Below are 15,127 nucleotides of genomic sequence, written 5' to 3' on the forward strand. Positions count from 1 at the left end.
TAGCTCCGATTAGATCCCTAGCCTGGGAACCTCCATATGCTGTGGGTGAGGCCCTAAAAAGAAAAGAAAAAAAAAAAAAAAAGCAGAAGGCCATCACAGAGGAAGACTTCAGAATTGGACAGATCAGTGACTGAGGATTCTCACATCTTCTCACTTCAAATCAAACTGTTGGAGTTCTCTTGTGGTGCAACAGTTTAGGGATCCAGTGTTGCCACTGCAGCAGTTTAGATTGCTGCTCTGGCATGGTTCAGTCCCTGGATGGGGAACTTCCACATGCCGTGGACATGGCCAAAAAAAGAAAACTATTTATTTCAGATTTCCTGTCTCATCCAGTGTTGCATATAGAGAATGGAGATGGTAATGTGAAGTGGAGTGAATGGTGGCCCCCCCTCAAAAGCATATGTACACATTCTAGCCACCAGAAGCTGTGAACATGACCTTAGTTGAAAAAAAGTGGGGGTGTCTTTGCAGATATAATTAATGGTCACTACCAGCTTAGACTGAAAGGAACAGAGACAGGAAAAAAATGAAAGAGGGCTATTGGCCCTCTAAATTCTATAGTCAGGAAATAGACAGATGGAGCTACTCAGCTGCAGACATGTGCTACTCTTCAAGAAAAGAAGGATGACTCCAAGGGCAGAGCAGGTGACACAGAGGCCAGCGGAGCCATCATGGGACCTAAGGGTGTAGCCTAGAGCCAAAAAGTATTGCTCTCAGACTTGTAAACCTACTGAAATTGCTCTGCTGGGCTTAGAATTTTCTTGGGACCACCTTGAAATTTGGAATTGATATCAATCTTACATCTTGCAATCAGAAGGGAACTCCAAGTAGCACAGTTCAAGTGGTTAGAGTTCTAATATTATTATCATTTTTTTTATTTTCCCACTGTACAGCAAGGGGATCAGGTTATCCTTACATGTATACATTACATTTACATTTTTCCCCCACCCTTTGTTCTGTTGCAACATGAGTATCTAGACAAAGTTCTCAATGCTATTCAGCAGGATCTCCTTATAAATCTATTCTAAGTTGTGTCTGATAAGTCCAAGCTCCTGATCCCTCCCACTCCCTCCCCCTCCCATCAAGCAGCCACAAGTCTATTCTCCAAGTCCATGATTTTCTTTTCTGAGATGTTCATTTGTGCTGGATACTAGATTCCAGTTATAAGTGATATCATATGGTATTTGCCTTTGTCTTTCTGGCTCATTTCACTCAGTATGAGATTCTCTAGTTCCATCCATGTTGCTGCAAATGGCATTATGTCATTCTTTTTTATGGCTGAGTAGTATTCCATTGTGTATATATACCACTTCTTCCGAATCCAATCTATCTGTCGATGGACATTTGGGTTGTTTCCATGTCCTGGCTATTGTGAATAGTGCTGCAATGAACATGTGGGTGCGTTTGTCTCTTTTAAGTAGAGTTTTGTCTGGATATATGCCCAAGAGTGGGATTGCGGGATCATATGGAAGTTCTATGTATAGCTTTCTAAGGTATCTCCAAACTGTTCTCCATAGTGGCTGTACCAATTTACATTCCCACCAGCAGTGCAGGAGGGTTCCCTTTTCTCCACAGCCTCTCCAGCACAGTCAGAATGGCCATCATTAATAAACCCACAAAGTTCTAATATTATTATTCCATTGATGAGGCATTTGAAGACTGTGCTAGGCTGAAAAATGGGTCCCCCAAAGATTCTATATCCTAATTCCCAGAAGTTACGAATGTCACCCACATGGCAGCAAAAAAAAAAAAGAGTTAAGGATTTTGAGATGGGGATACTATCGTGGATTTTCCAGATAGGCCCCAAAGGCAGTCACATATATCCTTACCAGAGAGGCAGAGATTTTACACGTGGACATACAGTGAAGAAAGTGATGTGAGACAGTAGAGATAGATTTGAAGATACTGGTCTTGAATATTTGAGTGACATGGTCATACACCAAGGAAAGCTAGCAGCTACCAGCAGTAGGTAGAGGCAAGGAAAGATTCTCCCTAGTACTTCTGAAGGTACCATGCCCCGCCAACATCTTTGTTTCAGCAAAGCAATACTGATTTCATATTTCTGTCCTCAAGAATTGTGAGATAATAAATTTATGTTGTTCTAAGCTACTGTATTTGTAGCCATCTGTTATAGCCTCCCCGGGAAACTAATACGAAGCCCAAGAAGACTTAACAGCTTGGCAAAGGACTTATAACTAAAGAATTGACAGAAAATTAAAATGCCTACATGTTTGCAGTATTCTTTCCACTACAACATTTAGACTGAAGGGATTTTTATTAGAACTTCAAGGGCTAGATACGGAAATGAGGGTGAGCAGGAATAAGAGGTGAGCACACTCAAAATTATGATTCCAATCTTTCCCAGCTCTCTGGCATAAACATTTCAGGACACGAATTTTGCAAGAGGAGAGCAGGGTTTCTAGGGCACCAAACTGGCACTCACTTCTCCAGCCAAGAACATGAGTCAGCCCATGGTCATGAGCATCACTGGCCAAGTCTGCCCAATGAGCCAGCTGTTTGGGTCTTCTCTTTTCCTCTGCTCCACGTTTGCAGGTGGATCAGTAGAAGAAAGATTCTGGAATTTGACAAGCAACATCTATAGAGATTAATGACCCTTTTAGGCTGGGACCTCATTAATTGACTTGAATGATGAATGTGGCTAAGAGTTGCAGTTTGCTGCTCTAGAGCTCATTGAGCACACCCACATCAAGTAATTGTCACCAAGTCACTGACTCCCCAGCCAGCAGAAAGTGTGTTGCCCTTGCTCTTTCCAATTCACCAGGATAGTAAGATATATTTCATTAAAAAGTTTGGAATCTAAGAAGAGCCTCTGACTGGAATTCTGAACTTCGCATGTCTAGGGGAGTCTGAGGAGATGGGAAATCATCAGCCTGACCCAGGGGTCACATGGTACAGATCAGTAAGTAAACTGCCAGAATATCTGTGCCCCAAATCGCCTTGCATACTTATACATAAGACTCAGGTACATCAAGTGACTCTTTGAAGGTGAAAAGCCCTTCTCTAGCAGTCAGAGGAATTTATTTAAGTCCCAGATCTTCTAAATTTGGTTTGGCAGTCCATGTGACACGCTAGAACCTCAATTTTCTTAGCTGTAAAATGGTAAAATGAAGGCCTACAAAGTTCTTCTTGGGAAACTCTTGTGCACTGTTGGTGAGAATGTAAATTGGTTTGGCCTCTATAAAAGAAACAATATGAGTATTTCCCCAACCACCCTAAAATTAGCTACAGATTCAGCAAGTCCACTTCTGGGTGTATACCCAAAAGAAATGAAAACAGGATATCAAAAATGTATCTATACTCCTATCCCTGTTTACTACAGCATTATACACAACAGCCAAGATAATGGAAACAACCTAAGTGTCTGTCAGTAGATGAATGGATAAAGATATGCTATAGGCACACACACACACACACACACACACACAATTTTCACATGATATGCAGGGACCTCGAGGGCATTATGCTAAGTGAACTAAAAGAGAGAAAGATAAATATCACAGGGTATTATATATATATGTGAAATTTAAAAAAAATTCAACCTACAGAAAGGTAGAGTAGGAAAGTGGTTGCAAGGGGTTGGGGAAGGGGTAGAGAGGAAGGTAGGGTGAGATTGGTAAAGAGCACAGAATTAGCTATAAGATGAATGAGGTCGAGGATCTAAAGCAAAACATGGTGACTATAATAATAACATTGTGTTGCATAATTGAAATGTGTTAAGGGTATAGAACTTAAATTCATTCCCACCAATAAAAGGAAAGAAAGAGAAAGAAGGAAGGAAGGGAGGGAGGAAGGAAAGGGAAGAAGAAAGAAGATACATATGTAAGGTGATGGATGCATTAATTACTTACATAAGGTGAATCCTTTAACAATGTATACATATATCAGACCACCATGATGTACCCTTTAAATATCTTATAATTTTATTTGCCCATTATATCTCAATAAAGATGAATTTAAAAAATAAAAGAAATGCAAAGTTTTTTTAAAAAAGTTCTTCCTGGTGTTCTCCTGTGCACAGAGGATTAAGGATCCAGAGTTGTCACTTCTGTGACTTTGATCACTGCTATGGCCAAGGTTTTATCTCTAGCCCGAGAACTTCTACATGCCACAAGTGTGTCAAAAACAAACAAACAAACAAACAAACAAAAAAACCCACCTGGACAGATGCAAACACCTATTCCCCTTCCTACATTCTTCAGTACTACATCCTACATCCGCTTACCACATCCCAATGGGCATTAGGTAGACAGGTTCTGCAGACTCTCAAATATGTGACTGGATACATTGACACAGTGTTCTCTTCTTTGCAGGTGTTTGAAAATAGCATTCTGAATCTCATAAATGCATATTTATCTCTTACTTTCCAGCAGAACTTGACTGCAGTGTGAATCATCAGTCTATTGATTTTAGAAGTGTCTGTCTGCTCTGATGGAAGAGAGAAGAGACATCGGCATTAAGTGAAAGATTGAAGGTTTATACAGATAAAAAGAATTACCATCAAGAAGGTCTTCTTTTCCTAAAATTATAAAATTCTAAATTTTCTACTCCTCCCCCATAGTTAATATAAGGAAATTCTCAGGAAAATTAGCTTGGTATAATAAAAACAAATAATCTGAGTTCCCATGGAGGCTCAGTAGTAATGAACCCAACTGGTATTCATGAGGAGGTGAGTTCAATCTCTGGCCTTTCTTTGGGGGTTAAGGATCCTGTGTTGCTGTGGCTGTGGCATAATCTGGCAGCTGCAGCTCCAATTTGACCCCTAGCCTGGAAATTTCCATATGCCAAGGGTGCAGTCCTAAAAAGACTAAATAAATAAATAGAAATATGAATAAACAAGAAAGCATACAGCCCCATACAATTAATAGGCAAATGAAAACTTGTGTTCAAATTCCAAATTTTCACTTTACTGAGTCGACAAATGAACCTTACTTTGTGGAAGGGAAACATTATAGCTATTAATGGGAAATGGAGGATATTCTCAATTTGAACCCCAGTTCTTCCATGTACTAAGTATGACAATGGGCAAATGAATTTTGTCAGACTCAAGTATTTATTTATGATATGGGAGTAATAATGATTTTCTCACAGTGTTATCGGGCTTCAAAGGAGAAAAGCATTGTACTAGACATTCTGTAGAGGCAAGAGCTGATTTTGCCAAAGATAGAGGACAGCTTGGGTAATGAATACAAATGAAAAGGTATTTAAATAACTATTTTAAGTAGTTTGGCCAAAGGGGGAAGAGGAAAGAAGAGGTAGAGGAGATACAGGGATGTGTGGATATAGACTATGGCTGATACTATTTTTTTTTTTTTTTTTGGTCTGATGGTTTGAGGGTTACTGTGTTGTCATTGATGGAAGAAGGTCCCAGGTATCAGAATGGATTCAATCCAGTAAATTTAGTAGGAAAAGGGACACCACTTCCACCGATGTGGATGGACAAGAGGGAAGCAGAAGAAGATGGAGAGAAAGAAATTGGGATGCTGGGGGAAGACTGTAGGAAGGGGAAGGAGCCCTGGCATAAAGCTACAATACACCAAAGCAGGTGAGGATGGAGGTTCTCTGTGGGAAACGATGGCTGGATGCATAAGGAGAGTAAAAGATGACCAAAAAGTTCTTAGGAGAACAACTCATAACAACAAAAAGACAAGTTTGTTCATTTATCTTAAGGGTTCACCCAGGACACACCCAGGTAAGACTGAAGACTCAGTAGAGACTGAAAACTGAATTTGCAAGACACATATCTGTAATGTGAAACTTTTCTCCAGCAGAGAAAGAAAAATAGTCTTAGCACCCAAATTTAGGAATACAGAATATGGGTCATCTGAGTGCTTCAGGAATAGAGCTTTGCTGAATGATTGGAGTAAAATGACAGTTATGCTGCTAATAATATTGCAATGTGCTTCTACTCTGCCAGGGGAAATTTTGGTTTGGATGGGGTTCAGAACATACAAGTTTAGGAATTCATAATATGAGAATAATAGTGTCAATAACAGGACAGTTTTTGTTCATCATTATTACTGTCCTGATGCACAAAATGATTAAAACTTTCCATATGGGGTTTGTCTTAAAGAGCTGTTCACACAGGTTTAAAAATGGGATTTTTAATTTTCCTATCTCAAAACTTTTCTACCCTGGCCTAAATCACAGCCACAGCAACTCAGGATCCAAGCCATGTGTGCAACCTACACCAGAGCTCCCGGCAACTTAACCCACTGAGCGAGGCCAGGGATCGAACCCACATCCTCATGAATGTTAGTCAGGTTTGTTTCTGTTGAGCCATGATGGGAACTCCCCTTCAGTCTTTTTCCATCTCTGTGAATTGTGTCACCATTTACTAATTTGCTCCAGTCAACCCATATTCATCCTCTCCTTCACTCTCACTCCCACCTCCACATCCAAATCAACAGCCAGTGCTGTTACCCCCACATCTGAAATATTTTCTGAATTCAACTACTTCATGCAGTATCCTAGTCCAAGGGTTGCAAACTTTTTATCTAAGGGCCAGATTTTTTCCCTGGGTTAGCCTAAGTCTAAGCCTTTATAATTTTATATCCTTATTTATGCACTCCCCTTTGGACTATTTTTTTTAATAATTTTTTTTATTTTCCCACTGTACAGGAAGGGGGTCAGGTTATCCTTACATGTATACATTACAATTACATTTTTTCCCCCACCCTTTCTTCTGTTGCAACATGAGTATCTAGACAAAGTTCTCAATGCTATTCAGCAGGATCTCCTTGTAAATCTATTTTAAGTTGTGTGGACTATTTTTGTAGTAGCTACCATGACCCTTTTGAAACAAAAATCAAATTATTTTACTTAAAATTCTACAATGACTCCTCATTATAATTAGACCAAAGCAAACCTCTGGCCTCCAAAGCACTCCACGATCTGGCCCCTGCTTTCCACTCCTGTTCTCCATTTTCCTAAGCATGCTCTGCTTACACTGTCCATTTTTCTATTCTTTGAACTCTCCAAGTTTTCCTTAACACAAACACTAGTCCCTGAAGCTCCTTCTGCTTGAAATGGCCGTCTCTGGGCTGATTCCTCTTTCTCATTTATACCAACTATCTCCTCCTCAGAAAAGCCTTTTCCAATCCACCTGGCAGAAATACTCCTTTGCACCACACCACCACTACCCTATGACCCATTCTCTGGGTTAGTTTCTTCATAGTACAACAATCTGAAATCATTTCATTTATGTTTTATTTGCATCATCGACATGTCTTTCATGGCTGTAAACTTCATGAAGGAAAGGATTTTTGTCTCATTTCTTGGCGTGTCTATAATCCCTATAACAGACCTGGCAGATAGCAGGCAATCAAAAAATATTTATTGAATGAACAGAAGAATGAACAAATGCATGAATGATCAATATTACATGGTTTGGAGATGAAATTCAATGCCAAAATCCTCCTCTCCTTGTCTTCCCATCATCCCTCTCTTCCCTCATTGTCAACAGATATTTGATAACTTTTTAAGGTTTGTGGAGCTACACTGAACACTGTGATGTTTTAACCAGGAAAAGAATCCATGCTAATAACTTACCTGTCTTATTAATGCTTATCTTCCCAGTGTCATCATTATCATATCTTAACTCAGGTGGTGATGCTAATTTGGACAAGGTCAAACACTGGGGACAATGGAATAAAACACTGGGGTTTTATTGGTTCTATGGACCTTTGAAGGTTATTCACAATCAACAGAGACTATGGTAACAAAACAGCAGGATCTAGAACCAGAAGACCTGAGGTTAAGCCCTTCTCACTATTCACTGGATATGGGGCCATAGACAAAGGGCTGAAGCTCTCACACTCCATTTCATTATTTATAAACTGGAGTAAATTTGAGATGACTCCATGGATGTTCTGTAAAGATTAATTCAACTCTACATGTAATAGGGCTCTGGAATGCTGTCAAATCTTTGTCATTGTTAAAAATGTTGTCTCTTGGGAGTTCCCATCATGGTGCAGAGGAAACGAATCCAACTAGGAACCATGAAGTTGTGGGTTTGATCCCTGGCCTCACTTAGTGGGTTAAGGAACGCCGGGAGCTGTGGTGTAGGTCACAGACTCGGCTTGGGTCTGGCATTGCTGTGGCTGTGGTGTGGACCGGCAGCTGTAGCTCTGATTAGACCCCTAGCCTGGGAATTTCCATATGCCATGGGTGCAGCCCTGAAAAGACAAAAGACAAAAAAAAAGAAAAAAAAAAATGTTGTCTCTGCCTAAATGGTCTGTGCTGTGCAGATGCCATATAAGATCTGACCTATTTTGTCTTCTGAACAGAATGAGACCTTTATGGATTTTAATGTGCTACTGATTTAGGACCCATTTGAGTTTTAACAGAAGCCTTCAATTTACAGGAAGCCTAACAAAAGAGTCAATGCTAATATGAAAATTTTAAGTGAAAGAGGGCAGGAGAAGAGGCTTTTGTACAGAGCACAGTCTCTGGAGTTAGGCCTGCTTCTAAATCCTGTTCCTGACATTTATTAGTTTAATGACCTTGGAGAAGTTCTTTAACTCTGAGTTTTGGGTAACTAACCTGTACATGGAAGATAATAAGTCTTATTCTAGGGATGTGTTAAAAAGACAAAAAGAAAATACGTGTAAAAATGCCTGGCTCCATGCCCAGTTCATAAGAGAAACAGAGACATTGTAGTCTCTTTGCCATAATTCATAGTGGGCAGCATAGCAACTGACTCTTCTCTTCTAGAGGAAAAGAGCCCAAAAGAGAGGGCACTTCAAAGAGCATTTGAGTTCAAGTGGGACAAGAGAGGATTGGGAGGGAAAGACCAGAGCCATGGGTTGATGCCTAGAATGGGAAAATTCCACTTCTAATTAGGGGGATCCCAAGTAAGGATCTGGAATCTAATGTTAGAAAGGAAATGGACCTGTTTTCAACCTTTCTCTCCAAGGTTGTGGTTTTTATAAGTGACTTTCCCACCTTAACCAGAATAATTTGGGAGATCTCCAGTCCAACCTCCAAATTTAACATGTGCTGACTTACTCCTATCTCTGGAGCCAGAGAGAGGGCCTTCAAAATCCAGGCCCCATTTAGGCATTAACTTTACTTAAATACGTGGGACAGGAAAAGTGCTGAGTGAGGTGTATACATTGCATGGGAAGTTAAAGGTCGTACCAGATCTGGTATTCCAAATTTGTTCAGAGCATTGCTTTTGTTCAGCTAGAGGCTGCTAATGAGTGGTGAAATTCATTTCCAGTTGAGAGAAAGCTTTCTTTTTGTTTCTCTGTGCTTTTTCTTCCAAAAGGAGGCTAATTGTTCTTTCTGATTAATTTCTAACTGTATATGCTTAGTAGAATTAAAAACAGGCAGGCATGTCATATAAGGAGATATTAAATGAGCTATATCCTAAAATAACATTCTTTTTTTTTTTTTTTTCTTTTTTCTAAAGGCAGAGTATAGTTGCCTAAGCAAGTCTCACCTGAGACCATAATAGGGTAAAGGGAAAGCAATAAAATCTTCACTGGCCTTCAAGAGGTTCTATAACGTATTGTCATTCCCAGTGATGTGTCAGTGGGGCCCCTTTCATGACACTGAAAGTGGAATTTCCTGCTTAGTCTTACTACCAGTAAACCTGGTGAAACAGCAAAGCTTCTCATTAAGAACCAAGGACGAAGGCTTGCTAGTCTTAGGTTAGAGATGAGGAATGTCTGATTTGAGCTAGGTGAACAATGTACTCAGGGAGTCATGTCACAAATTGTTCCAAGCCATGAGTAAAATTGCCTCTGGAAGGACTTTTGGGTGTTTAAAGGCAGCACCCTCATGTGAGGTGCTTATAAGAAATATCTCTCCAGGAGTTCCCGTCATGGCGCAGTGGTTAACGAATCCGACTAGGAACCATGAGGTTGCGGGTTCAGTCCCTGCCCTTGCTCAGTGGGTTGACGATCTGGCGTTGCAGTGAGCTGTGGTGTAGCTCGCAGATGCGGCTCGGATCCCGCGTTGCTGTGGCTCTGGCGTAGGCTGGTGGCTACAGCTCTGATTCGACCCCTAGCCTTGGAACCTCCATATGCCGAGGGAGCAGCCCAAGAAATAGCTAAAAAGACAAAAAAAAAAGAAAAAGAAAGAAATATCTCTCCAGGAGTTCCCATCATGGCTCAGCAGTAACAAACCCAAATATTACCCGTGAAGACTTGGGTTCAATCCCTGGCCTTACTCAGTGGGTTAGGGATCCAGTGTTGCCATGAGCTGTGGTGTAGGTTGCAGATGCAGCTCAGGTCTGGCATTGCTGTGGCTGTGGTGTAGGCTGGCAGCTACAGCTCCAATTCTACCCTTAGGCTGGGAGCTTCCATAAGCTGTGGTTGTGGCCCTAAAAAAAAAGACTGGAAAAAAAAAAAAATACCTCCACCAGGTGATTTCCTTTCTTTATACCTCTATAGAGCTAAGAAGAATGTTGAATGAATCATCCCCATGGCTGCCTCACATCTTCGGGAAGAGGGACCAGAGTGTTTGGTTTTGAAGTATCTGCTGTTCTCATTACTTTGATGAGATACTGAGATAAGAACTACTAGGAGGAATGGTCTTTCCTTCATCATAAACAAGCCCTGTTTTCATGCTAAAATAAGACCCTAAAAATCTCATGGTATGAACCTCCTTTTTGGTGGTATTTATGAGTCAGGTAAAACTCCTGTCCTACACAGACCTTTGGGCTCTCGGTTGGCAGCCTCAGAGTCATGACCTGGCCATTTCCTCTGATAGGATTGAGTTGGCTGAAGTGGTCTACTGTTTATCTTCAAGGCATTGACCTATTAGCCATGCATACAGAAGTCTAAATCTTATTTTCTCTTAAATCTTTAAACTACTGCTCCAGATATGATTCAAAGGTGGAAGTAAACAGGCATGGAGGAACAATGAATTTATTTATTCTATTCATATGATAATGATTCATACTCATGATAGCAGAATTCAAACAATGCAAAAATCAGTCTCCCTCATGCTCCAATCCCCCAGTTGTTTATTATTTTTTTCCTCTGAGAAAACCTAAAATATTACCAGTTTCTTTTTTGTGTTCTTTCTTCAAGAGAGAGCTTAGGCATATAAAAGTATCCTTTAAAATTGCAAGTGGCAATAGATATATTCATACACTCATATATATTTTGCTTTTTACCATTTACTAATCTATATTGGAGATCATTTTATATCAGTAGATCTACTTTATTCTTTGTAACGGATGGTCTATTGTACAGGTACATCTGTTTTGAGATGTACCTTAATTTATTTAACTAGTCCAATATTGATGAACATTTAAGTTGTTTATAGTATTTTGCCATTTGTGTATTGGAGCAAGTATAATTTTGAGCAAAGATGAATGTGGTCAGGATCGCAGACCTTAAATCACCAGTCAATTGCCTATCTTCGCAGTCTGTGCCAAAGAGGGCATCAGAAGCACAAGGGATTAGGTATTCTTACTCCCTACCACACACACATAACAAAATAATAATGATGATGATGATAACAACAACAATAATAATAAAGGGGTGAAAGGAAACTTTGGGAGGTGATAGATCAAATGCCTTGATGGTGATAGTTTCATGCTGGTATAGTTATTTGCAAACTCATCTTTCAATATGTCCAGCTTTTTTACATTGTCGATCATATCTCAACAAAATGTTTTTTTAGAAAAATGAAGCACAAAAGATTCTCTGACCAAATGCATGGCTGTATTACTATGTAGTAAATCGCTTGCAAAGATAACTGCACTACTTCCACCCATCCCTACATGCTTGCTCCTTTGCAGTGCACTTTGCCATTCCTTGCATCAGGAGGGACAGTCCATTTGTCTAGACCTTCTATCTGACCTCACCTTATGATTGTTTTCTACAATAGATTGTAGCAAAAAAAAGTCCCAGTCTACTGATAGTGAATGCCTGGAGCACTCGCTTGACCATATTTACACCTAGCAAGGTCACTACCACTGGGGCCAGTGTTGATGGCAGAATTGGCCCTTTTGGTCCTTTTTATGACTACAGGACTCACCTCAACAAAACCATCAGGAGACTTTGAAGAACTAGACATTTCTCTCAGGTTCTGGAGGGTACAGAGCCTGCGGAGACCACACAGCAAGGTCTTGGTAGAGAGAGATGCATGAGTGTTAGACCTGGGACTCTGCCTTTATTAGGGTCCAAGCTGTAAGTTGGAGTTTCATGAGTTTACTCTTTATTGGTGAATTTAAAGCAAATGAATGGGAATTAGAGTGTGCGCAGGGAGAAGGCTTCCATATCTACTTTCCTCAGGTCTTTCTAAAAAGGAAAACTATCTGGGGGGTGGAAGAGGAGTAACCTAGTTTCTTATCCAGTTGTTTTGCTAGCAACTACACCACACAGTTGGCAATCTCTTTTTGAGATGGATGTCTACTATTTACCTTTAAATGGATGCCTCACCACTCAAAAGGCTTAATGTCAGGCAATTACATTACAATCAAAAGCGTAATGTCATGCAGTTAGACTGTAGAAGCCTTGCATCTTCTCCTGCAGCCCTCTTTAAATGTTGCCTGACACCAAGCAAAGAACCTCAGTGAGGCCTGAAGGTGAGAGGAAGTCATGCTGATGGTGGAACCCAGTTGTGAACAAGGCCACCTTAGACCATCAAGACCAGTCATGCAGCTAGATGACTGTAGCTGTACCAGCTGATTCTAGCCCACATTGCAGACCCATAAAAATCATAACAAGAAAGTGGTTGCTACTTAATTATTTGTTTTTGGCTGCAGGATTGTTTATTTTTTTAATTTAATTTTTGCTTTATATTGGAATACAGTTGATTTACGATGTGTTAATTTCAAGTGTATAACAAAGTGATTCAGTTATATACATATATGTATATCTATTCTTTTTCAGATTCTTTTCCCATATAGGTTATTACTGAACATTGAGTAGAATTCCCTGTATTATAAGTAGGTCCTTGTTGATTATTTTATATATAGTAGTGTATATGTTAATCTCAAACTTTTAAGTTATCCCTCCCCCCACCTCCATTAACTTGAAAAAATTGCACAATGTGAGAGTCGTGAGTTGTTTTATTTGAGGCAAATAAGGACTATAAGCCTGTAAGATAAAATTTCAGATAGCTCTGTGATACTCCTCCAGAGGAGGTGAATGGTATGCTAGGATATATAGGAGTTTTGCAACAAAGGGCAGGTAGTAGGAAAAAAAAGATTACTGTTAATAAAAGAAAACCAGATACTCAAGTTAAGGAATTTAGCACTTTTCTATGTTTAGGAACATGCAAATATCTGGGATCACTGAACTCATTCCCTGATATGCACGTCAGCTGTCTGGAGCCATATCCTGCGTTTCCATATCTAGAGGGCTCACCTTTGGGAGTGGCTGCAGGCTGATGGCTGCTAGGCAGCGGGTGTTCTTTATTTCCTTCCTGAGTTCCTCAGGGCTCACAGGCTTACCCTTGAAGGTAGTTGCAATCCCTAATGACTATGATATTATTTATTTACCCATATGGCAGGCAATATTTTAATTTCTCAGTCCTATAAGTGGTTGCTATTTAAGTCTTCGAGTTTGTTAAGTAGCAATACATAACTGATTTCACTTGCTAGGGATCTGGCCAAACCTCTCTCTCAGAACATTCTACAGGATGGACCTAGGAATTCACATTTTAGCAGGTTCTCCAGAAGGTTCTTTTTCCTTTTTTTTGACCTCACATGCAGCATGCAGAAGTCCCCTGACCAGGGCTTGAACCCACGCCACAGAAGTGACCCATGCCACCACAGCAGTGACAACCCTGGATCTGCAATCTGTTGAGCCACCAGGAACACTCAGGTGGTCCCTTTTTTTTTAACATAATAGTTGAGGCATAACTTAAATGCTACATTTATGTGTTATATAAAGTTGTGAAGCAAAATAATAAACAACCATAAATCCATTACTACCTTAAGAACTACAAAATTATCAACATCATAATATCTATCTATACTCTCCTTCCATGACTCATTCCACTATGTCCACAAGAGAGAGGTAATAACATCCCGAATTGGGAGTTCATCATTCTTTTGCATATACATATATGATATATATACATATAGTGTAGACTAAATATGCATATATGTGTATATGTGTGTGTGTGTGTATATACATTTACACACTGTATATTTGGTTTTGCTTATTTTTAAACTTTATTTAAAAATTGTATCATACTACATAGTAAAGCAGAAAAGTAGAATGTTAAGGGCATAGTTTCATTTTAAGTCACCTATGTACAAATTCTAGATCTGCCACTCAGTATCTGTGGGACCTCAGGCAATTTACTTAACCCCTGTAGGATGTAGTTTCCACTTCTACAAAATAGGGATGATAATAATAATATCTACGTTTTAGGGTCTTGGTAGAGACATATCTAAAATAGCATATCTAACATATTTTAACATATCTAAAATAATTAGAATAACGCCTACACAGAGTAAGTGCTCTGCATTATGACTTTTATTTTGAATTTACTTATTACACTCAGTGTTATATGTATACGATTCATGCATGCTGTGTGTACCACTGGGATTCATTCATGTTTTACTGATATATACACTCCAATACAGAACTATACCATAATTTATTTGGCCATTCTTTAGTTGATGAGTATTGTCATTGTGCCCAATTCTTTTCTTTCACAATAATACTACTATGAACATTCTTTTACACATCTCCAAGGAGATATATGCAGGATTTTCTCTGGGGTGTATGTCTTGGAATAGAGTTGCTGGATTGTAAATGATGAGAATGTTCAGCTTTACAAGATGAGGCCAAGTCCACAGTGGTGATACTAGGAGACAGTCCTATGTTCTTATTCTTTCAGATCTTCACCAGGATTTGATTTTCTCAGACTTCTGAATTTTAATGTATTTATTTTTGAACTTTAGAGAAAATTTTTTGCTCAAGGTTTTGGTGAAAGTATGATGTGCCTTTAAAAAAAAAAGTTTAATAATCTTGACTTTGTTGACTTACCACTTGAAGAAACCTAAAGGTCTTTCTTCAAGACTTCTTAGAAGCCCTACAGCCCCTAGCTCTCCTTAACACCTCTTTCCCATTGCAGTTCTCCTTTGCCTCCCTACTGCTGCCCTTTTTAGCCACTCTTTCCTTTTACCTCT

At 39.6% G+C, this 15,127-nt stretch overlaps 1 protein-coding gene across 8 annotated transcripts in view; it reads right to left on the bottom strand.

Moving 5' to 3' along the window:
• The window catches only part of LOC106510102 (uncharacterized), a 94,893-nt gene that overhangs the window by 49,794 nt on the left and 29,972 nt on the right, over window positions 1-15,127 (bottom strand). For all 8 annotated transcript variants that reach the window (XR_014843111.1, XR_014843110.1, XR_002343354.2 and 5 more), the window contains one exon: window positions 4,244-4,446. Coding sequence is in view for 2 of the 8 variants with exons in the window: in XM_085021232.1 (XP_084877358.1) it covers window positions 4,244-4,446 (203 nt within the window). In the remaining 6 variants the exon portion in view is untranslated. The remainder of the gene's footprint in view (window positions 1-4,243; window positions 4,447-15,127) is intronic.

Source organism: Sus scrofa, chromosome 4 (genome assembly GCF_054392235.1).
Source record: "Sus scrofa isolate SSC_HxYL_T2T_F1_AM1 chromosome 4, Sscrofa_HxYL_maternal_Yorkshire_Landrace_v2.0, whole genome shotgun sequence".
Classification (NCBI taxonomy): domain Eukaryota; kingdom Metazoa; phylum Chordata; class Mammalia; order Artiodactyla; family Suidae; genus Sus; species Sus scrofa.